We start from the raw sequence: 24,998 nt of genomic DNA on the forward strand, positions 1-24,998 counted from the left end.
TCCATATTTCAAATGTAATAAATACTTTTTTTCTCACTTCTGCTGATGGTTTGGAACTGCAAGAAGTGCAGGCGGATGTTGTACTTTGTAAGCACTGCTTGGTTAGTGACGGGAGAAAATACGAAAATGAAATATTGTTCACAACAACAAAACATCTATAAAATATACTTTAACAGAAAGGGTTGCACAACAAATCAAACTGCTATGTCTTTATTCCAACTGCTCTTTTTCTGTTAACAGGTTAACTGTGCTGATATAAATGTATAAAAATATGCTTTACTTTCCTTCATGAAAGAGAGCAAAGGAACTAAGAGTGATATATGGTTACATACTGTAAAACAAGAGCATGAAAAACAAATTAAAACATGCTAACATTATTCTACATTTATATTAATTGCTGCATAAAAGATAATACTGATTAACAAATGGTGATTAAACATTGACTAAAAGGAGATAATAAGGCAGGGAAGGTAAGGTGATGGATCCTTGGAATCCACTCTGCTTCAACAGTTTAAGAAAATTACATACAAATTGAACAAATTGCAAAAACCGTCATCTAGTATCATTATTTTAATTATACCATGTAGTAAACTCAAACTCAAACAACAAACCATCTTAAATATTGTTGATTTGGGAGAAACTCTATAACTTTTACTTTCACTGTAACACCTTCAGATAATGTTTTGTTGTTCTGTTACTTCTTGTTGCTGATTAGACCATTTTTTATAGAAGAGATTTTATTACTTGGTTTATTGGATCATGTTTGGCGAGTACGTGTGTCACATTTAAATGTGGTGGACGCAAAAAAAGAATTCAGATATTCAGAGTTCATGATTTCACACATTTGTTTTTTGCTTCTCTCCAGTATGGATCCTCTCGTGTTTTTTTTAGATAATCTGATCATTTGAATCTCTTGTCACAGTGTGAACACTTGAAAGGTTTTTCTCCAGTATGAGTGCTCTGGTTCAGTTTCAGTTCAGCATCTCTAACAAAAGTCTTCCCACAATCAAAACACATATGCTCCTTCACACTGTTGTGTCTTTTCTGATGTAATTTTAAAGAACTCGACCGACTAAAACTACTTCCACACAAGGTACACATGTAAGGCTTTTCCTTTGTATGAACTTTCAGGTGGTCCTTCAGCGCATCTGACCTATAAAAAGTTTTTCCACACTGATCACAGGTAAATGGTCTTTCTCCAGAATGAAGACGCAGGTGTACTTTAAAACTGGATGACTTTCTGAAACTCTTTCCACACTGATCACATGCGAACGGCTTCACTCCAGTGTGGATTGTAATGTGTTTATTTAGAGATCCTTTTTGTCTGAAACTTGTCCCACATTGATCACATGTGTGTGGTTTCACTCCAGTGTGGATTGTCATGTGTTCCTTTAAAGACCCTTTATGTATGAAACTCTTCCCACATTGATCACATGTGTATGGCTTCTCTCCAGTGTGACCTCTCATGTGAATAATAAGACTCTGCATGTATGGGAAACTCTTCCCGCACTGATCACATGAGTACGGTTTTTCTCCAGTGTGGACTTTCATGTGATCCTTAAGGTTTGCTTTTATCCGAAAACTCTTCACGCACTGATCACATGAGTACGGTTTTTCTCCAGTGTGGATTCTCAAGTGATCCTTAAGGTTGGCTTTTATCAGAAAACCCTTCCCACATTGATCACACGTGTACAGATTTTCTCCAGTATGGGTCCTCATGTGTAATGTTAGGCTTCCTTTTACTGTGTAACTCTTCCCACATTGATTGCAGGTGAAAGACTCTTTGGCTTCTCTTTTCAATAAATTACTTTTAGTCTGTGAGCGGCTCAAAAATTTCTTACTAGTTATGACATGATGCTGCTTCCCTTCTGCCTCACTCAGTTCTTCACTCTTCTCATGGTCTTCTTTTTGGTCTAAAATGAAAGCAAGAAAGGGTTATGTAGTGAATTAGCTTAACTTCAATCATTTAATTAACCTGTTCATTAATGTGAACACTTAAAGGGTTAGATCACCCAAAAATGAAAATTAGCCCATAAATTACTCACCTTGAAGTCATCCTAGGTGTATATGACTTTGTTCTTGCATATAAATCCAGTCAGAGTTAATTAAAAAATGGTCATTGATCTTTCAAGCTGTTTGATGCAACTCAGTGGAAGTTGCACTCCATCAGTCGATAAGAAGTTTAAATATAGCTGCAAGCAGCAATTACGGGGCCAAGCACTACAGAAGCAAGTTTCAGACGAACGGCAGGAATGAGTAATTAAAACTGTTTTAAAATTATTTTAGGTAAAATGGCTTGAAAACAAACATAACTATAAATAGGATTTATTGGCTTATCACGTTTGACCAATAGGTGGCGCTGTTACCAAATTAGTGTGGAATGGTCAGTGTGTGGTGACTATTGCACATACAGAGTTTGGTGTCAGTATGTCAAAGCTTTGAAGATATATAGCCTTAGAGTCATTTTGACACATTGCTTAGTTCATAGTGGCGCTGTACGAAAACGGTTGCATCCATCAACACGAAATCCATAACTTTTTGTCAGAACAGTCTGAAAATGATTTGACTCAATTTTGGTGAAAATCGGACCAACGGTTGATGAGAAGTGCAAAAAAGTAGGTTAACAACATAAATCAAAATGGACGACAGGAGGTTCAGCTTATGTACGTTGCCGGCATGACCCAAGGAATATTTTGAGACCAGTTTCATTAAAATAGGTAAATGCAATCAAAAGTTATGAAATTTTCAAAAATGCTAATAAAGAATTCATGATTGGTTTATTACTCTTGACCAATAAGTGGCGTTGTTACAAAATTGATGTGGCATGGTCAGTGTAAAGTGACAATGACACATGCAATGTTTGGTGCAAAAATGTCAAAGCTTTGCTGAGATACAGCCTCAAATGCATTTTGGCATCCTTCCAGCAAAGTCATTGATGCACTAAATGAGAACCGTTTCGTAGATCGACACAAAATCCATATCTTTTAGTTGGCTCAGTCTGAAGATGATATGATTCAATTTTGGTGAAAATAGGACAAATGGTCTAGGAGGAGTACGAAAAAGTAGGTTTTGACTGAAAATCAAGATGGAGGACAGGAAGTTCGGTCAAATAAGGAAAACTTGATATCTATGTTCTTGGCTTGACCCAAGGAAAGACCAGCGGCATTTCAATAGCCACATTTATTCAAAAGTTATTAGCTTTTTTGGAAATTTTATAACTTTTGACCACTAGGTGGCTCAGTCCCACCATTTTTTTGTGTGTCCTCAGAGTGAGCCCATACATATTTGTGTCAATTTTGGTGAAAATACCTCAGTTCACTTCAGAGTTATAGACATTTATATGAAAAAACGTAAAAAATGACTGTCACATGGCTTTGAATTGTATTACCCCTTACTATCAATATTTTCGCATTTGGGCATTGGTAAATAGCTATCGACCTATGTTTCCGAACTTCTGACGGTGGGTCGTCTCGATCGGACAAGCGGTTTCGAAGATATAGCCAAATGATTTTTAAGCGCTAAATCACAATGCTACACAAACCGTAAGGTGAAACCTAGCATGTTTGGTATCATAGGACTCTGTAACATTTCAGGAGTCTAATTAGATGAGTCTCTTGAAAATAAGTCGACCACACCCAAAGTTATAAGCATTTGGAAAAAACAATTCACCACTAGGTGGCGCTGTTTCAAAACTTCTCACGATCCTTCAGGACATTGTGCTGATGAACCATACCATGTTTTGTAACAATCAGTTGATGCGTTCTTAAATTACATTATTTTAGCACAAAATTCAAAATGTCTGAGTCAAAATGGCCGAAATGGTAAAATTGGATATAAGTCGACTCGGCATGTTGCCCTGAATGTAACAAGACCAATTTTATTACGATTTTTGAACAAACTGTACAGAAGTTATAAGCAAAAATAGCAATTTTTTATATCTCCGGACCAGTAGATGGTGCTGCGCCGAAACCCAACATGTAGCCTCAGGTCATGCTTGTTATGACATGTACTAAGTTTGGTCTGAATATGATAAATCATTGCAGAGATGCAGCCTTACGACTGTTTTTGCAAGCGCTACGTAAAATTTGTTCGAGTGGCACCGTTACCAAATTTATGTGGCGTGGTCAGTGTGAGGTGTCGATGACGCATACAAAGTTTGGTGCAAATATGTCAAAGCTTTGCATAGATACAGCCTCAAATGCATTTTGGCACGCTTCCAGCTAATTCGTTAATGCGCTAAATGAGAACCGTTTTGTATAACAACACGAAATCTATAACTTTTTGCCAGCATGGTCTGAAGATGATTCATGTCAAATTTGGTGAAAATCTGACTAACAGTCTAGGAGGAGTTTGAAAAAGTAGGTTTTCAACATTAAACAAAATGGTGGACAGGAAGTATGGCCAATTTTGGCATTATTGTTATCGATGTTCTCAGCAAGAAAGACAGAATATAGGGAGATCATTTTCATTTCAATAGTCTAATTTATTCAAAAGTTATTAGCATGTTTGTGATATTTCATTATAACTTTTGACCACAAGGTGGCGCTGCCACCAAACTTTTTGAGTACCTCGGGCATAATACGATACGATAATGCGTTAAAAAAATACAGCATTTTAAAACATAATTCAAAATGGTCGATGCCTTAAATGGCTGACATGGGAAAATTGGATATCATTCTACTCAACATGACTCACTGAATCTAAAGAGACCAGTTGTGTGATTTTTGGCCAAACCATTCAGAAGTTATAAGCCAAAATATGCATTTTCCATATCTGCGTCGAAACACTGCAGGTAGTCTCAAGTTATGGTTATTATAACACACACCAAGTTTGGTCTCAATATGCCAAACCTTTGCCGAGATATAGCCTCGTATGCACTTTTGCATGCTTTTCGTCAAATTTGTTCACGTGTCATTCGAGAACGGTTGGACAAATCAATTTGAATTCCATAATTCTCATCCTCAAGAGATGCAAAAAAAAAAAGGAGAACCAAAAAATCTGAAGCACGAACAACTGTGACGGGAATGACGTGGACAAACCTTGGGGACTTAACTGGGTCTGGGCTGTAGGAATACCATGGAGAAAACTCCATGCATAACTTGCTAACAGAGAGAGCCTACAAATCTTCTTCACAATTGATAGAATCTAGCCCCAGCAGGAGCATCACCTAAATCCGTTCAGGAGCTGACACCAAATGCTCTAACGGTAGTTTCAATAAGCCCTCTAGGACAATAGACGTGAGAAGAACAAATGAAAGGAATGAACAGACTATAACAATATCTACCTAGGGGGGCTTCGTCCGTATCCATGGGAGTGGAAATAGCAGCAACAAAAACTGCGAAAAGTAATCGCAGTTGTTCCAGCTGCAAACTTCTCCAGCACAGAACCAATCGGGCAGCTGATATGGCCAATGCATTAGCCAAACACCTCTCAAAAACCTTCCATCTGGAAGAGTAGAGGCTCCCCAGCATTACTAATGGTCTCTTGAAACTCTACTGGGAGACCAAGAGGTCACAGCCAATTGTCCTTGTTCGGCCAAAACCATTGCTTTCAAATTTTGGGCTCAGGGTTCCAGATCCTGCCCTGGAGTTAAGATAGCAAGTCTTCCCTGGTTGGAATCTCCCAACGGGAGAGATATGAGACTAGTTCCAAAAATCAAGTCTGGGATGGCAAGAACGGGCCGATCAACAGGATGCTGAATCCGCACTCCCTCACAATGCACAAAACCCCTGGAATCAACTTGATTGGCGGCAACAAGTAAAGCCTTATTTCCAGCCACAGGTAAGGAAAAACATCTATCCCCAGAGGTGCAAGGTGATATATGGAGAACCAAAGGGGAAACTGGGTCAATTCCTGTTACGCGAAGAGATCTACCTCTGCCATACTGAAAAGATCCCAGATCTGAGCCACCATCTAGCAGTTCAGGATCCAGTCCACTGATGTGAGTTTCTGTCTTGATAAGATCTGCACAAAGTAGACACTGCTTTTCTACACTTTCACATCACACATATCCATTATTTTTGATCGCTATAATGCTGCCACAACTAGAGCTGCATTTAGCACTGCTAGGGTTTTCTTCAATAAAACATTGATGCGCATCATCTAAGTTTATTACATCAACATTCATTAGAATCAACCTCTCTAAACCCTTCCTTTCCATGAGCCTGCTTTGATTGGTCAGATTTGAGATCTGAGTCCAGTCTGTTGTGACTGGTCTGTGGTATATAGCATGTTTCAGAAATGATATACCTATTTCAATAGTTATTTTCTGAACGTTCTATAGCAAATAAAAACATCAATTTTTTTAACCTACGTACAGGTTGTGATTCAGTGGAGCAGCTGGTCAAAATAACAGGATAGGATACTGATCCATGTTTCAACAACAAGCGTTTTGTGTATCCTGCTTTTAACTTCCCTAGATTAGAGAAGCAGTCATCAGTAGAATGACGCATTTGTGGGCAAGGTCAAGTTGTTCATGTTTCAACAACAAATCTACTATAAAACTCATTCAGGTCGTTAGCAAGTCGTTGATTAGCCTCAGTGCAAGGGGATGGTGTCTTGTAGTTTGTGATGAGAGCCATCACAAACTACAAGACACCATCCCCTTGCACTGAGGCTAATCAACGACTTGCTAACGACCTGAATGAGTTTTATAGTAGATTTGAAACCCCCAACACCCACTCTGACCATCTCCCTGCACAACCATTAACACCTCCTGCAATCCCCCTCTCCATACCTCCTGCTCTTCAAATCTGTGAAGATGATGTGCGCCAGGTCTTCAAGAAAAACAAAAGAAGAAAAGCACCAGGCCCAGATGGCGTTACACCAGCCTGTCTGAAAACCTGTGCTGACCAGCTGGCCCCCATCTTTTCACAGATCTTCAACAGATCTCTGGAGTTGTGTGAAGTGCCTTCCTGCTTCAAACGCTCAACCATAATCCCCATTCCAAAGAAACCCAAGATAACAGGACTTAACGACTACAGACCTGTGGCTCTAACGTCTGTCGTCATGAAGTCGTTTGAAAAACTGGTTCTGGCTTATCTAAAGGACATCACTGGACCCTTACTAGACCCCCTGCAGTTTGCGTACCGAGCAAACAGGTCCGTGGATGATGCAATCAACATGGCATTGCACTTCATCCTGCAACATCTGGACAAAACAGGGACTTATGTGAGGATCCTGTTTGTGGACTTTAGTTCGGCTTTCAACACCATCATCCCAACAACCCTTCAGACCAAACTGACCCAGCTCTCTGTTCCTAGCTCTATCTGTCAGTGGATCACCAGCTTTCTGACAGATAGGCAACAGTTAGTGAGACTGGGGAAATTCATGTCAAACAGCTGCTCCACCAACACTGGTGCCCCTCAGGGATGTGTTCTCTCCCCTCTGCTCTTCTCCCTGTACACCAACGACTGCACCTCTAAAGACCCCTCTGTCAAGCTACTGAAGTTTGCAGACGACACTACAGTCATCGGCCTCATCCAGGACGGTGACGAGTCTGCTTACAGACAGGAGGTTGAGCAGCTGGCTGTCTGGTGCAGTCTTAACAACCTGGAGCTGAACACGCTCAAAACAGTGGAGATGACTGTGGACTTTAGGAGAAACCCCCCTGCACTTTCCCCACTCACCATCATGAACAGCACTGTGACTGCAGTGGAGTCATTCAGATTCCTGGGAACCACCATCTCTCAGGACCTGAAGTGGGACAATCACATTGGCTCCATTGTGAAAAAAGCCCAACAAAGGTTGTACTTCCTTCGCCAGCTGAGGAAGTTTAACCTGCCACAGGAGCTGCTGAAACAGTTCTACTCAGCCGTCATTGAGTCAGTCCTGTGTACTTCAATTACTGTCTGGTTTGGTTCAGCTACAAAATCAGATATCAGAAGACTACAGAGAACTGTTCGGACTGCTGAAAGGATTATTGGTGCTCCCCTGCCCACCCTCCAAGAACTGTACACATCCAGAGTGAGGAAAAGGACTCAGAAAATCACTCTGGATCCCTCACATCCAAGTCACCCCATCTTTGAACTTTTGCCATCTGGCCGGCGCCTCAGAGCCGCAAATACAAGAACAGCAAGGCACAAGAATAGTTTCTTCCCCCAGGCAATCTACCTCATGAACAGTTAAATGTTTCCCACTTAAACTTATGCAAAAATGTGCAATATCCTTATATTTATTTGTTACCCCTCCACCCTAGAACATTCCTGCATCTCACTCAATCCGATTCCATTATCATTTATAGCACAATTGTTTATACACTTATTTATTTGCCAATTTGTAAATCTCCTGTAAATTTTTTTTTTTTTTGTCTGTGTGTTGTTGTCTCTGTTTACTGGAAGCTTATGTCACTAAAACAAATTCCTTGTATGCGCAAGCATACTTGGCAATAAAGCTCTTTCTGATTCTGATTCTGATTCTGGTTGTTCAGGGCCGGTCACGAAAGTGGGATTCAAATTACTAATGACTTGTTTAGGCTGTAGAGTTGATTTATTATTTTGGGAGACAATAACTTTATGCATGCACTTTCTGCTTAATGACTTTGCAAACCATTTACATTCACATACAGCTACATTAAACACTGCATGAAAGGCAATATTGGAAATGGCTTAATAGGGGCACTTTAATGAATCTTTGCAAATCACCTTTCCCAATGATAATTAGGAAGTTTCACTATGAATGCGGCTAAAGTTAACTGTTCTTTAGAGAGCGGCTCAAGAGTGGGGCGGGATCAGCAGAGCTATTTTGCATTTAAAAGAAAATGCTACAAAACAGCTTCCTCTGAAAAGAGCTGTTTTTAACAGGGTAAATAAAAGGTGTTTTTTGCACTACCACTGAGAAATTTAACCAGACTACGTTACAAACATTTCATTAAGACCTTATCATATTGTGGAAAATGGGCATCTGATGACCCCTTTAAAGGGTCCCTGCATTTAGATCCCCACCTCAGCCTTCTTTCGCCAATCCTTCTTACAGAATGACTAACCCAAAATGGATCTAGCAGTGGGTAATTTCCTCTGAGCACTCTGTTCAGTTTAACAAAACATGTACATTTTGATCCCTCGCAATTGGCAGACGTCATTTTACTGGACTGTTTTGGGGACGGATGGGACAATGGGGGGATACCAAGTGGACCATGGCTCAATATGTGGACTTGGCCCTACAGCTGTGTGGACCTCCTGTCATAGTAGGACAGGTAGAGAAGGAACCGCCCCCTAAACTTTCCCCATATAGAGCTTGGTCCATGGACTCCAGGCATTATGGCTCCCACTGGATCCATCTCAACAAGGACAAGACTAGTATCCAGTGTGTAAGATTCTCAGAATATGATCTCCGGCCCGCAAGGCTCAGTGTTCTTAAGATTGCCGGCCACAGCACTCACAAGAGAATCTAAATAATGATAAGTTTGTAGATTAATATTTTATCCTCCAATGTGTTGTGAAATGCACTTTTGTTTTTGTGTTTTAGTTCTAAACAAAGTTGTATTGATGACTAAAGAGAACAATACTTAAATTTACTCAAAGTTTATAAATAGACATTTTTGTAAACCAAAGTGATTTTAATTTTTTATTTATTAGTTAGAATGGATACAACTCAACATTTTAACAAACTCCAAAATCTGAATAATCAATAAAAGTGACTGATCAATCGGTGAAATATTCAAAAGGTTAGCCGATTACTCATTTTAATAATCTATGATTAATCAATATTAACCATCAGACCTGGAAGTACAGGGTCAGAACTTAAACTACCAACTGTAATTTCAGACATGCACACATGTAATTTATGACAGATTAGAGAAGATAATTGAGTGAATATCTTCCCACATGAATGACAGTGATACTGCTTCTCTCTATTGTGGATCCTCTCATGTATTTTCATATATTTTGACCGTTTGAATCTCTTGTCACAGTGTGAACACTTAAAAGGTGTTTCTGTAGTGTGGATCTTCATGTGATCATTAAGGGTTTCTTTTAATGTGAAACTTTTTCCACACTGATCACATGTGTGCGGCTTCTCCCCAGTGTGGCTTTTCATATGTTTGAAAAGGCTTCCTTTTTGTGTGAAACTCTTGCCACACTGATCACATGTGTGTGGCCTCTCTCCAGTGTGGACTTTCATGTGTTCTTTAAGGCTTCCTTTTGTTACGAAACTCTTCCCACACTGATCACATTTGTGTAGATTCTCTCCAGTGTGGATATTCATATGTTTATTAAGGTTTCCTTTTTGCCCAAAATGCTTCCCACAGTGAACACATGTGTGTAGCTTCTCTACAGTGTGGATAGTCATGTGTCGATTAAGCATTTCTTTTATTCTGAAGCTCTTCCCACATTGATCGCATGTATATGGTTTCTCTCCAGTGTGGATCCTCTCATGTATTTGCAGATATGTTGACCGTTTGAATGTCTTGTCACAGTGTGAACACTTGTAAGGTGTTTCTGTAGTGTGAACTGTCTGGTGCACTTTCAGTGCGCCATATGTAAAAAATGTCTTCCCACACTTAGAGCAAACATGATCCTTCACACCACTGTGTCTTTTCTGATGTATCTTTAATGCAGTCATCTGACTAAAACTCTTTCCACATAAATAACAAATGTAAGGCTTCTCCTTTGTATGAGATTTCAAGCGGTCCTTTAGGAATGTTCTACTACTTTGGTCACAGTTTTCTAGTCTCTCTCTAGAATGAGTAAGCAGATGTTTTTTAAAACCACTATATTTTCTGAAACTTTTCCCACACTGATCACATGTGTATGGCTTCTCTCCAGTGTGAACCCTCATGTGTTCCTTAAGGAGTTGCTTATGTCTGAAACTCTTCCCACACTGATCACATGTGTGTGGCTTCTCTCCAGTGTGGATCATCATGTGCACATTAAGGGCTCCTTTTTGTGTGAAACTCTTCCCACACTGAACACAAGTGTATGGCTTCTCTCCAGTGTGGGTTTTTAAGTGTGTGTCACGGTATACTTTTTGTGAGAAACTCCTTCCACACTGATCACATGTGTACGGCTTCTCTCCAGTGTGGATCCTTGTGTGTTTGTTAAGAGTAGTTTTTTGTCTGAAGCTCATCCCACACTGATCACATGTGTATGGCTTATCTGCAGTGTGGATCCTTGTGTGTTCGCTAAGAGTAGCTTTTAGTTTGAAGCTCTTCCCACACTGATCACATGTGTACGGCTTCTCTCCAGTGTGGATCCTTGTGTGTTCGTTAAGAATAGCTTTTAGTTTGAAGCTCTTCCCACACTGATCACATGTGTACGTCTTATCTGCAGTGTGGATCCTTGTGTGTTTGTTAAGAGTAGTTTTTTGTCTGAAGCTCTTCCCACACTGATCACATGTGTACGGCTTCTCTGCAGTGTGGATCCTTGTGTGTTTGTTAAGAGTAGTTTTTTGTCTGAAGCTCTTCCCACACTGATCACATGTGTACGGCTTATCTGCAGTGTGGATACTTGTGTGTTTGTTAAGAGTAGCTTTTAGTCTGAAGCTCTTTCCACATTGACCACATGTGTATGGCTTCTCCCCAGTGTGGATATTCACGTGTTTTGTAAGGTTTCCTTTTTGTGCAAAACTCTTCCCACACTGATCACATTTGTACAGCTTTCCTTCAAGGTGACATTTTATTTTAATATCAGGATTTTTCTTGAATGAGAGACTCTTTTCACACGGAGGCCATATTTTGTCTCTTCTTTTCAATGAGGATTTCCACGATATCTCTTCAGATTTGACATGATGGTTTTCCCCCTCTTCAATCAGTTCTTCAATCTCCTTTTTCTGTTCTATCAGGTCTAAAATTGAAGTAAATGACAGTAGTTTAGTGAAAAAAAAGTTTTCAGAAAATCTTAAAAGCAAAAAAAATAATAATGTGAAAGAGAAAAGGAGACGTGAAACTTGAGAAAGCTGTAGAAAGTAAACATTTAGATGCATTACATTTATTTACAATTTTGGTTTTTAAAACATTACAGGCACAGGTTCTGTAGTGAGAACTATAACTAAATTTTTGATTAATTTTATTTTACATTTTCAAAATATGGTTCCAAACACTGTGAACCAGATAGAGATAATTGTAAAAATGAAACTTCAGATATTTATTCAGACCTTGTGATGTTTGCAATCAGTACTAATGTTTCTCAAACAGTCTTTTATACAGTATGTTGAAAAAGAAAACTATACTGGTTACTAGGGCGGTGCAAAAAATCTAATGGGCAGCACATGCTTTCAGATGGAGCAGCAATTACAACATAGAGCTATAGTTCACTGACAAGCTACACAAAATCGTGTTCATAAGCAATTAATCACCATGATTTTGAACACGATTTTGTGTAGCTTGCCAGTGAACTATGGTTTGGTGTAGTAAATGCCACTCCATCTGAAAGCACATGCTTTCAGATTACTTCTAATCACAGGAGCGGCTTTCCTGACGAGATGCACATGAAAATCGCATACGTTTTTTTTTTTTGCACAGCCCAGTTATATTTGCACACTGGTTACTAATGTAACTGGTTTCCTGACATAACGGGAATGAGCATTGCTTTAGTTACTAAGGAAGGGAGGAAGAGGAGAGGGAGTTATAACTTGTGCCCTGAAAGGAGTTGAAACACCTTAGGCACATAGCTTAGTCTCAGCCTTACAACTTTACTGTCATTAAGGCCAAACTCGAGGCAGGACTCGTCCACTGAACCTTCAAGTTGCTGACTCGCTGGACAAAAACCAAAGCCAGGAGGAGGGCAGTCTTCAGCAAGTGAAAACCAAGGTTGGTCATTTTGACTAGCTCTGTACCGTGGACATAATCCAGCATTTAGTCGTGTAGAAGCCTCTTTTAACTTCAGGTTCCACCTCTGGCTTGGTGCAGGCACTGATAATGGTTTAGGGCATTGCTGAGTCAAGACATTTTGGGGTGACAAAGCATCAGAAGAATTGGCTAACTTGGAGAGTAATGACTAGGGATGGGTATTGTTAAGGTTTTAACGGTATTACTACTCTTACCGATACTGCTTAACGGTCCGGTACTTTAACGGTATTCTTATCGGTACTTTGTGCTGTGTTACTTTGTGTTTTGTTAGGCAGTCAAAAACTTTGCATTTCTCTGTCTGCACATAATGCACTTTTGAAAGATGCTTTGACATACTGCTTGTGTTTCCGCCCTTACATGCAAAAATTGTTGCACTTATGACATCCAGCGTTGTCTGCATCAACTCTAGTGAAGTATAACCATACTTTGGAATGTTTTGCTGTCTCCGCCATCGTTACTCGTTGTATTAAGCAGGAGTTTTCGTACCGTAAGGGGCCGTTCACATATCCCGTCTAAAATAGCGTGGAAAACGCTAGGCAAGCCGCTTTTATTTTTTTTCCCCCAAAGCCTTTGAGCACTTGCGCTCCCGAGTAGTCTGCCGTTGCTAAGCAACCATGACCTGCTCTCTCCATGAAGACGCGGAAATTTCAGCAATGGATAAATGGATTTGCAGCACTAAAAACCGCTTGCAGTAGCACTGCTACTAAATTAATTTAAAAATCCACATACAGCCATCAGCTGTTCCTTCATCTTGGCTGAGCTTTCAACGTTGTTACGGAAGGTGAGGTCATTCTGAAAAGTTTAGATGTTTTTAACTCGATGCAGTGCAGACGCACCTGGAAAAAACGAGCTCGTCGCACCGCGTGCGCATCGCAACCACGTCGCTTCCATTATGAGAAGTGCGCAAAAGACATGATATGTGAACAGTCCCTTATGTGTGTGTGTGCACCGCGCTCGTTCTTGTTGTGTGTGTGTGACTGACAGACAGCCTCCGCGGCACGCATGAGAGATCTCGCAGATTTCACAGACAAACGTCTTAATAATCGCAAATAAGAAATGTTTGGTAAGATCAAATGTGCACGATAACATTATTAAGCAAATCTCTTCGCCATCGTCACTCTTTATTATTACACTGGGAATTTTCATACCGTTATGCGTATGCGTGTGCCGCGCTCGTTGTGGTGTGTGTGTGACTGACTGACAGCCTCCACGGAGCGCATGACAGATCTCACAGATCGCACATTAGAAATGTTTGGTGAGATAAAATGTGCACAATAACATTATTAAGCAAAAATACATGGTACATTAATGTTTTCCCCTCCAGTACCGAAAGCAGAACCGTTACAGTCAGATCTTACTGATACTACGGTCTGACTGACAGCCTCCACGGAGCGCATGACAGATCTCACAGATCGCACATTAGAAATGTTTGGTGAGATAAAATGTGCACAATAACATTATTAAGCAAAAATACATGGTACATTAATGTTTTCCCCTCCAGTACCGAAAGCAGAACCGTTACCGTCAGATCTTACTGATACTACGGTCTGACTGACAGCCTCCACGGAGCGCATGACAGATCTCACAGATCGCACATTAGAAATGTTTGGTGAGATAAAATGTGCACAATAACATTATTAAGCAAAAATACATGGTACATTAATGTTTTCTCCTCCAGTACCGAAAGCAGAACCGTTACCGTCAGATCTTACTGATACTACGGTCTTTCACAATTTAGCCCCGGGGCCATTTTAATACCGGGTTTCCGTACCCATCCCTAGTAATGACACACAGCTTGTGATGACTTCTAAGGCATCATAAAGTGTTAGACTGGGGTGAGCAGATGCTGATGCTGGCCTGTGTAAATGACAGCTTGTGATGACTGGAGGCAGCAAAAGAATTAGCCATTAATGAAGGAAATGGTGCACCACATGCGATGATTTCTAGCTGTGAAACATTCAGCAAAGCCATCTAAAGCAGGACCAATAATCCCGATGGAGAGACAGGGGATTCGAGGAGGACCAACTTATTGGCCTTGAGCTCTGTTAAATTCAGTCAAATGTTTAGATGTCAACACCCATTATTTGGCACGGTAGAACTTCAGGCTCCCCCCTCCCTCCCTCCTACCTACTCTCTTCTCGTACACACTTCATGTAAAATCAGGCCTTCTCACTACTCAAAACTGACTCCAAAAATGTGTGTGTTTTCCATAGGTTAGGGGGTAGAGTCCTCCACGGTGTCCAACTATTCCTCTTCACAAAAACGGTCAATAAAATTACCGTATTTTTGGACTATAAGTCGCACCTGAGTATAAGTCGCATCAGTCCAAAAATACGTCATGATGAGGAAAAAAAACATACGAGTCGCACTGGACTATAAATCGCATTTATTTAGAACCAAGCACCAAGAGAAAACATGAGCCAAGAGCCGTCAAGAGCCGCGAGAGGGCGTTCTATGTCTTCAGTGTAGACTACAGGAGCACTGAGCAGCATAGAGCGCCCTTTCACGGCTGGAGACGGTAATGTTTTCTATTGGTTCATTTCTCTCGGTTCATGTCAAATTAATTTTGATAAGTCGCACCTGACTATAAGTCACAGGACCAGCCAAACTATGAAAAAAAGTGTGACTTATAGTCCAGATTATTATATACATTATTAGAAAAGTCTTTTATGGAACTCTCAAGAGACAAAATTATTTGTTTTCGACAGAGAAAAGCACTAGGGAAACTTCCTGTAGACAAAGAAATGCACATGGTATATGGCCCAGTGTGAGGTCACTCAAACCTGTTCATTCAATTCAGCGACTCCAGTGTTTCTTCAAGACAGACTAAGACAACATTAGAGCACAAGGGGCGGATTTGCTTTTCCTTAGAAAAACTGGGCTGTGAAAGAAATGAGGAAAGAAGCATGCTCTTGCAATGAGTGATCCACCTTGAAGTGTCCCATATGAACAGTGCATATGGCGACCCAAGAACAGGGTGTTTCCTGGATGAGAACAATCTTGAAATGTCCATGCCATTCAACACAAGCATCTGGTCCTATACAGGTCAGTCACTGAAGGGAGTAGTGTTCTTAATTTTCTGCCCTTCTCTCCAGAATTCTCTTCAGAGCATTCCTGTCAGTTATAGTGCAGCTTTTAAACCACAAGGATGTTGTAAGTGATACTACTCTCTATGGAGCATTTGTAAGAGGACGGCAGCAATGCCTGTGACAAATTGACTCCCCTCAGTGACCTCAGGAAGTACAGTCTCTGTTGTGTTCTTTTTTACAAGGTCATTGGCATTTGGCAGACCATGCGAGATCCTGAGAGACGCATGTTCCCAAGATTAAATAGGGGCATGCTCTTCCCTTTTCCTTCTAAAATGGAGAGTATCATCATGTTTTTATCAGAGCACCAGACAGTGAGTTTTTGGATCTCATCTCTGTAATAGACTTGTTATTATGTATCAGTCCCACACCAGAAGTATCATCCACAAACTTACTAATGATATTGATGTCATGGATTGGTGTGCAGTCATGGGTGTATAATGTGTACAGCAGGGGGCTTAAAACACCCAGTGCTAAGTGCCAGTTCTGAAGAATGATGGAACTCAGTCAGGGAACCCCATCCTGCCTGACTGGGGTGCTCTTTAAAGATGTCCTTGTTCCATCTGCTTGTGGGATAACTGACAACCAAACTGTGAAGTTTAGTCAATATTCTTCCAGGGATGATGATATTGAATACAGAACTAAACAAAAAGCAAAGGAAAATCAGTGTGCTCTTGGCTTATTTTTCTTTACAAATCCTTGTTTTGTATTACTTATTCTTGACCTGTTTATATTTTGCTCTCTCCTCTGCGCTTCCACGTTAATCACTTCCATGTTGTCACTGCGTTTGCCAACGTCCCATGTCATCCACTGGACGCCACTCTCTTGTGTGTGTGTATAACAGTTAGTGGTAGCTAGAGGTTAAGGCTTATAAAGTTGTAAATATGGATAGTTTTCAAATGCATCGCCTCAATTCAGAAGGACTTTAACTACCCAGAGACATGTGGACTTTTATTATGGATGGGTACAATTTTTTGGACTACAAATTTTGGGCTACAATCCACTCCCATTATAAAGCAAGGATTAGTCTGGACATTATTTAATATAAATTAACCATTAGCGTTAGTTCTGGTTAGATCTGATTCTCAGCTGATCACATCTACCTATAGGAATATGACACCTATTGTGGCATTCCCATATAAGCTCTATTCACTAGTATTCAGCAGCTTTTTAGCTTGCTCAGGTGCAAATTGTGCATCGCTGCTCGCAAATCAAACTGTTGCAGCATTTCAGAACATATGAAATCCACATCTAAAATAAGTGAATGTTCTTTTAATCCATATCGCTGAGTATAGTGCCTGGTCTTATGATAATAAAAAATTAATAAAATGATGCAAGCAGGTTTGGAGGAGTGAATATATTAAGCATATTTGCACCAACATTTAAGCATCTGTGTTTATACAGCTGGAGCAACACACAGTTTAGAGGCCCCTTTCTCAAATCTTGCCCTGGAGGTCCAATGCGCAGCAGAGTTTGGCTCCAACTCCTGGTCAAAGTCAACTCCCTGTGATTTCCTAATGATCCCAAAGACATTGATTGGCATTGATTAGCATGCTCAGGTGTGTTTGATTAGGGTTAGAGCTAAACTCTGCAGGAAAGTGGATTTCGAGGTCCAGATTTGAGGATCCCTGGTCTTGAGCATGTAATCGCTCTGAGGACATGCCAACAGTTAAAGCCATGAGAACAGGTTTAAATGAAACAAGCATTCTCATTTAGATGTTTCAACTGGGGTTCGCTGTATTTTGCTGCGTAATCTCAATGTCACGATTGTTTATTTCCAAGGTTGATGTTGAATTTTATTTCCTTAAGTTTCTCGGACTGTGATTAACCCTTTTGTACGCGAGTTAAAAATATTCTAGCTCAGCCCCCAGCGTGAGTTTTTTTTTTTTTTTTTTTAGACTACCTTTATTTTAGAATGTACTGCCTTATTGTTTCCATGGCGACGCGTCCTGCTTGTCATGTGGCACAACACAGCTAAAAATAGATCTGTATGACACATGGATCGCTTTTATTTAGTTTTTCCGGTTTCATTAAAAAAAAATTCACGAACATGCTCACTGTATTATGAAATATCTGATATTCCGATTCTGAAATATGTGCAAGTAAGTATATTTGATAGTTTAAAAACTTTTATATCAACTGTGTTCATTGATCTGTACCGGGTGATGGGCGCCGCCATATTAGTTTGCACTGAATCCGAGCTGTGGGATTACAACATGCAGATTCACCCTCTCCTCACGAAACACGTTAAAGTAAGGGAGAAGAGCAGAGTAAACTTTATAGTTACCTAGACAATCTGTATATGATATCAATAAAAACATGTCATCAGATTATATTTTTAAAGATCATTATTGCCGTACCCACAAACGGCGTATATTTTACAATGTATATAAAAATGTATGTTTTTGCTAGTATTCCTCTGTATTTAAATTTCTGAATCCTAAAATAAGCATTATTTGGTTGAAAATACTGAATATTTTTGATAATATGACAAGCACTCAACATGCCTGATCTGGCTCAGCACCAGTTTAAGCAGAGTTCAGATTGCACGATTTTCAAAGTAGTCGGGTCACTGTTCTTTTCACACTGCATGACTATCTTGGCCAGCATTCAGTCGCTGCTGTGTTCACGCTGCACGATGGATCGGCGACAGAAGGTTTCACACTGCATGACTTTACAATAGGAAGAATCGCCGACAACTCTGTCTGGCACGCAAACTACGTTTCACAACCAAACACATCCGAGATGTGACAAGAAAACAACGCTATATCACGCGTGCAAGACTAGAGTTCTCTAGTGAAACTGGGATTATTATTAAAAATGGTAGCCCGCAAGAAGCTTGGAGTAAGAATTGCCTGTGCGCTGATTTGCAGCGAACAAAAGATTATGGAGAAGGAAATGGTTGGGGAGACGCGAGGAACAAGGATTGTGTTTTTTATATCATGCTTGCTGATATTGTGGTCTATAACTCCTCCCTGAACTCCCCGCTGCACTGTATCTTGCTCTCTCATTGGCTGTCGGTCATCGCCGATGTAGTTTTCAGTCAGAACACTTTTCACACAGCATGATTTTGAATCGCCGACAGGTCCAGATATTTAGCATGCAAAATATCTCACAGGCATCGGCGACTTGTCTGCAATTCTCTCAGATCGCATCTTTGCTCATTCACACTGTGTGATTGAGCACCGATTTGCCCGTGATTTCGGGCATTTGTCGGCGATTTCTCAAAACCTGTCGGCGAGCCAAAAACTGGGCTAAAACCGTGCAGTCTGAATCTAGTGTATTGGTAAGGATGTTTGTCTATGCTCATGCAGGTTATCAGATTGAAGACGCATAACACAAGCGCAAATGTTAATGAGAGATGACAAACCTGTAAACTGATGAGTTGATCCGAGTCATTATATGCTGTTGCTTATAGAGCTTGAAATGGATGCTGAAGCTTTTAGGCTAGGTAGAATCTGCAATCTTCTATCGTTTGTGTTGGGTGGGGGTTTTTATTGCTGGTCTCCCTGCTCATTCATCCTGCATGGATGGGCATGGAGTTTTTGCCCAGAACAGAACCATACCGCCAAACCAAAGTTCAGGCTAAGTATCTATCATAATGACGATAGTGGTCCTGACAGAAATTACCACCTATAGTGGCATTCCTATATAAGCTCTATTCAGTAATATTCAGCAGCTTGATCAGGAGCAAATTACCCTCCTCCACCCCCAGCCCCTCCATTCGCCACAGTCAGGACTTGGCTTTCTGATATTCCTTACAAATCAGACTCCTCTATCTCGAATAAAGTGTTACACTTTAGGGCTGTGCGATTAATAATCGCTAAATTCTAAAATTTCTAAATCGCTTTATATCACGATTTTCCGCAGTGGAGCGCGAGAACAGAGCAGACTGGGCATATGTCTAACTCCAGGTTCACACACTCTGTCTGTGATGCGTAGCCTTTTTTTTTTGAGCCCATGTTAACAGATCAGAACGTTCACACTGCACGCGGTAAAAGATGAGAACAGAAATGGTTATAAATAGAAAGGTGCGAAAAGATTTTATATCTTGCGCATGAGCACAGAGAGAGTTGTGAGTGCACAGGACACAGGTTGAGCGAGAGGAGACATGTTGTAATGCAGCGTGTATCTGAGCCTTATACAGTCTATGATCTGAGCACGCACATCTGGTTTTGTTAACAGAGCAAAGGAAATCTGTGTGCGAGCGGATAGATTCGCGCTCGTGCGTTACTTTAATGTGCTTTTGCGTTACAATAATGCGCTCTCGTTGCTGGTTCTGAACCACGTACACATAACTTACTGTATACACACTGCAGACGGAGTACATGTAAACCTTGGGCAATAAATATATTGGGCAAAACATAACAACTGAGGTAGAGGTCTGCGCGGGACTGTTTTTTAAGTCCCGCTCCCGCTGGGGTTATATCCCGCACCCACCCGTTCCCGCTATATATACACTATTTGTTCACCCGCTGTCTGCTTAGAATAATTTTCTTCCCGACCCGACCATCCCGCTTAATATAGATCTCCCAGAATTTCACATGTACATTTTCACAGAGAAAATAAAAATGTAGTCTGCACAAACATTTTTTTATTATTATTTTATTCACCTTGTCAATATACAAAATGTAACATTTTGCTGCAGACAGTAGGGGAAAAAATGTCGAAGCGAAAAAAAATTAAGTGTAGGCTATTATTTTTATTCATATTATCAATTCGTAACATTTTGCTGTCAACAAGAAAAGTGTCAGAGAAAGAAAGAACATATGACGTCATTAAGCAAAATATGTAGGCCTTAACCGAACAATATGTAGGCCTTAACCTTCTCATCCCTGAGAACAATGTGCTGACATACGTCTCTCCAACAAAATATATAAATTCAACAATAACTAAAAAAAAAAAAATTAACAACTCAAAATTGTAGGCAAAATATGTAGGCCTTCCATCGCGAACAATTTAAGAAAAGAATATGCCGACATCGATTTCAACGTCTCCCCTACAAACGAAATAAATTCAACAATAACTAATAATAAATTAACATCTCAAAATTGTAGGCAATATGAAATGAACGAAAGTCGTACTTACTTGGAAAAATCAGCTTTTTCCAGACTATTTTAAATATCCATGCAAGAAAAGAATGTCATTGACTGATGACGGTTTCAATACCGAACGTCTTTCTTCCAAAATCCGACCGCAAAGGCTGAATGCGCTCTCGGAAGGTGCACTTGTGGCCGGGATGCAGAGGACATATCTCGCAAGGTTCCTCAGAGCAGGAAACTGGGACTGATGTGAATCCCACCACTGCAAAACTTTTTGTTGACTTGATAATTCAAGTCTCATGGTCATGTACTACTCCTGAATCTGAATATCTAGTGATTTCGATCCAACTGATTCTTCATTGTCCTCCCAATCAGAAAATTTTGAGAGAACAGTAGGCCTTTTGGCAGGTATTGGCTCAACATCCTCCTCACCATGGGTATCAAACTTTAAATCTTCTATTATCTCCTTGACACCCTGTATCACCTCCTGACGCCCTCTTTCATCCAACATTTTCAAACTTCGCAGATTTGGCGTAAGAAAGGTTGCTATTCTATAAAGCATGTGAACTGAATTTGGCAAAGTGGTGTCTGTTGACAGTAGTTCTTTCAGCCGTTTCACACAGACTGTTGCGATTTCAGAGAACAGAGGGTCTTTTGTGGCTGATGTATAGTGCTCAATTAAATCGCACAGACCACGGAAGAACTAGTGAGGCACTTGGAGTTGTGTTGTCGGTTTCCAAGTCGTCAGTTGCCTCTTTAAAGGGTTTTAGGAATGATACTAGTAACTTGAGCGTGCTGGCGTTGATGCGCAAGATCTTGTCATGATTTTTGCTCTCAGTCAGCACAGATGCGATGTCTTCGTACTGTTCCAAAACGGAATTCAGCATGTCAAAATTTGAGTTCCACCGTGTCTCTACGGATTGTTTCAGTGACATTTTTAGCTTGGCCTGCTGTCCTGAGTGTTTGAAAAATGTGACCAATTTTTTAACATCAGTTAGAAGCCCAGCGATCTCTGGAGACATTTCCATTACGGCAGGACCAAACGCACTGGACAGAGTCACGTTTAGTATGTGCGCTGTGCAGTTTAGTCTCGTGTATCCTCGTAAGGCACTGATCATGTTAGCTCCACGATCTGTCACAAAAACTATCTTTCTGCCCATTTCTGTCGCATCAATGCCAAATATTCTGGGATTCTGCAGCAGGTGGATTCGAATATTTTCACCCGTCTTTGAGGTGCTTGGGTCAAAGGGGACAGCAAAAAGCACTCTAGAATGTAGCTCAGATTGCTCATTAACATAATGGATGATTGCCGACAAAAATGACGTTTTGCGATAAGTTTCTGTCCATATGTCCATATTTTTTTTTCTACTTTGATGATGTTTTTCTTACCTTTCTGGACATGGACAGTATACCGTACACACAGCTTCAATGGACGGACTGAGAGCTCTCGGACTAAATCTAAAATATCTTAAACTGTGTTCAGAAGATAAACGGAGGTCTTACGGGTTTGAAACAACATGAGGTAAATTATTAAATAAATTTGCTATCTGGGTGAACAATCCCTTTAAGTCTGTTGTAGAGACATGTTAAAACTTTTTGATAAAGCTCTCATTGGTTTTCTTTTGGAAATATGTTTCAAATTTATACTGAATGCATTTATGACTGTAAAGCATGTCTGTGTGTGTCAAAATCGTGATTAAAATCGAAATCGCTAAATTGATAAAAAAATCGTGATAGTTTTTTTTGTCCATATCGCACACCCTTGTTACACTTATGATATCTGCCTTGTTTTGTTCTGTTGACCCTATTATTGCTGCTCTCCCTGCTCATTCATGACAGGCTGCATGGATGGGCAGGGAGTTTTTGCCCAGAACAGAACCATACCACCTAACCAAAGTATATACTAAGTATCCATCATTCTGACGATAGTGATCCTGACAGAACTCTGATTTTATTCATCTGAAAGAAAAATGTCATATACATCTAGGATGGCTTCGTGTTGAGTAAATCATGAGGTAATTTTAATTTTTGGGTAAACTAACCATTTAATGCCTTTATCAATGGTGCCACTACACCACAATCCATCATATTCTTCCACGCTGAATACCTGAGCTCAATGAAATGGAATCATCAAAACAATGAACCACTGAAACGTGTAACTTCATGTCTTTTCTGTACTTTTCAAAAATACAAAAATGGTGTGCACATCCCAAACAGGACGCAGGTGCAAGACAACTGAATGATATAGACAAATAAAGAAGTGTGAAGTCTGCACACTGAAAATGACTGCTCCAAAAGAATTGAATCAAGCAACGTTTCGACCTTCAGGTCTTCATCAGGCACATGATGAAGACCTGAAGGTCGAAACGTTGCTTGATTAAATTCATTTGGAGCAGTCATTTTCAGTGTGCAGACTTCACACTTCTTTATTTGTCTGTACTTTTAACACTGAATCTGACAAACTGCTTGAAGTTTTTTAACCTTATTGAAGAATCAAGAACGTACACCAACCTATTTGTTGTTCAGCATCTTCTTGTTTTATTCCGCTGGGTTCTGGATCCGTCATGTTTTTGACTTTCTTTCTTAAACTTTTGGGAGAGTAGCCGAACTGTATGTGAATTGCTGTGTGGTTGGAGGAGCAGATCTGTCAAAATGAAAAATAAATAATTTTATTATAAGTTAAATTGATGCTTTCATTATTTCGCATACTTAAATCTTGTTGTGTTTATCTTGATATCAATATATAAAGTTATTTAATTTGTTTTTTTTTTTTTTACTCACTCAAATGGTTCTCGCTGGTATACAGGAATTCAAAATGTCGAACTTGAGTCTTAAGTGCCAATTTTTCAAAATGGAGATGTATATACCTCACCTGAAAGATGAGTAAATAAGATTTCTTCCATTGATGTGTGGTTTGTTAGGATAGTACAATATTTGGCCAAGATACAACTATTTGAAAATCTGGAATCTGAGGGCGCAAAAAAATCAAAATGCCTTTACAGTTGTCCAAATTAATTCTTAATGCATATTACTAATCAAAAATTAAGTTTATACATATATTTTTATACAAAAATATCTAAATGGAATATGATAGATGATAGATATCCTAATGATTTTAGGGATAAAAGAAAAATCTATAATTTTTACCCATACAATGTTGCCTACATGGAATCGTACACAAAATGCTCTGCGAGCACTTCACTGTAGAAACATAGATACAATAGAAAACAAGAAAACAATAGAAACATAGAACAAGATATTCACATTGGGGCTCTCGTCTGGGTTTCTATACTCAGGACACTTAAATTCTTAAAGGCCATGTTGCAGGTTAACCACCACTTTCGATTAATGGGTACATAAATCACTCAAGATATGTATATCATTTTTAAAATGTCTCAAAAATAGTCTTAAAGACCTATTTTTTAATTTTTTGGTATTAACGTTTTTTACGCAACTCGGCGATGACGTCACGTTGGGGAGAAGTGGAGGAAAGGTAGCCTCAGTCTAGTATGATGCCGCGTTCCAGGCAACCCGTAACCCGTGTTTTTCCAACCTTAAACCCGTGAAAGTGCACTGGAACGGCAATCAAACCCGTGACTTCCCACCCGTGAACTCGTGTCTCGTACTAGATCGATGTACTCCGAGTTCCGAGGTCACACAGCACGCGAAACAACAATGACAGCCCCTACGGATAATACTGCCTACGGATGCAGTGTTTATGCAAGTGGCACACGTTGAAAATACGATTTTAGGTCAATGTACCGTTGCAATGAAAAAAAAATCTAGTTACAATTCCTTGCACTCAGAAAGTTTGGCGTAACTTGCCTGGAACGGTAAGTCGTTAGTCGTGGTATGAAATAGTGATTACGAGCTCAAAAACTGGAACGCAGCATCAAAACTAACGTTATAGCGACTGACTGGGATGAGGAAGAGGTGGCAAGAGCCAACATGTATGATGACCAGCAGCTGTGTAATTTCGAACCTGCCAGACGTGAGAGGGCAAATGAGGAATTGCCAAGAACTGATGTCCGTCTAAGCTTATTAAATGCATGGTCCGAAGAGAATGAGTGGAGAGTTGAAGTGTCC

At 40.0% G+C, this 24,998-nt stretch overlaps 1 protein-coding gene across 4 annotated transcripts in view; it reads right to left on the reverse strand.

The window, feature by feature from the left end:
• Nucleotides 1–9,551: 9,551 nt before the first annotated feature.
• LOC132159610 (gastrula zinc finger protein XlCGF57.1-like) overlaps nucleotides 9,552–24,998 on the reverse strand; it is a 114,036-nt gene continuing 98,589 nt past the window's right edge. For 2 of the 4 annotated variants that reach the window (XM_059569167.1, XM_059569169.1), the window contains exons 2-3: nucleotides 23,424–23,556; nucleotides 9,552–11,780 (exon numbers count right to left, since the gene is read on the reverse strand). In XM_059569167.1, the coding sequence (XP_059425150.1) occupies nucleotides 9,697–11,780; nucleotides 23,424–23,478 (2,139 nt within the window). In that variant the 5' untranslated portion in view covers nucleotides 23,479–23,556 and the 3' untranslated portion in view covers nucleotides 9,552–9,696. Of the gene's footprint in view, nucleotides 11,781–23,423; nucleotides 23,557–24,077; nucleotides 24,125–24,998 lie in introns of those variants that run through there. The other 2 variants (XM_059569168.1, XM_059569170.1) reach the window with 2 other exon arrangements.

This window comes from Carassius carassius, chromosome 16 (assembly GCF_963082965.1).
Source record: "Carassius carassius chromosome 16, fCarCar2.1, whole genome shotgun sequence".
NCBI classification, from domain to species: Eukaryota; Metazoa; Chordata; class Actinopteri; order Cypriniformes; family Cyprinidae; genus Carassius; species Carassius carassius.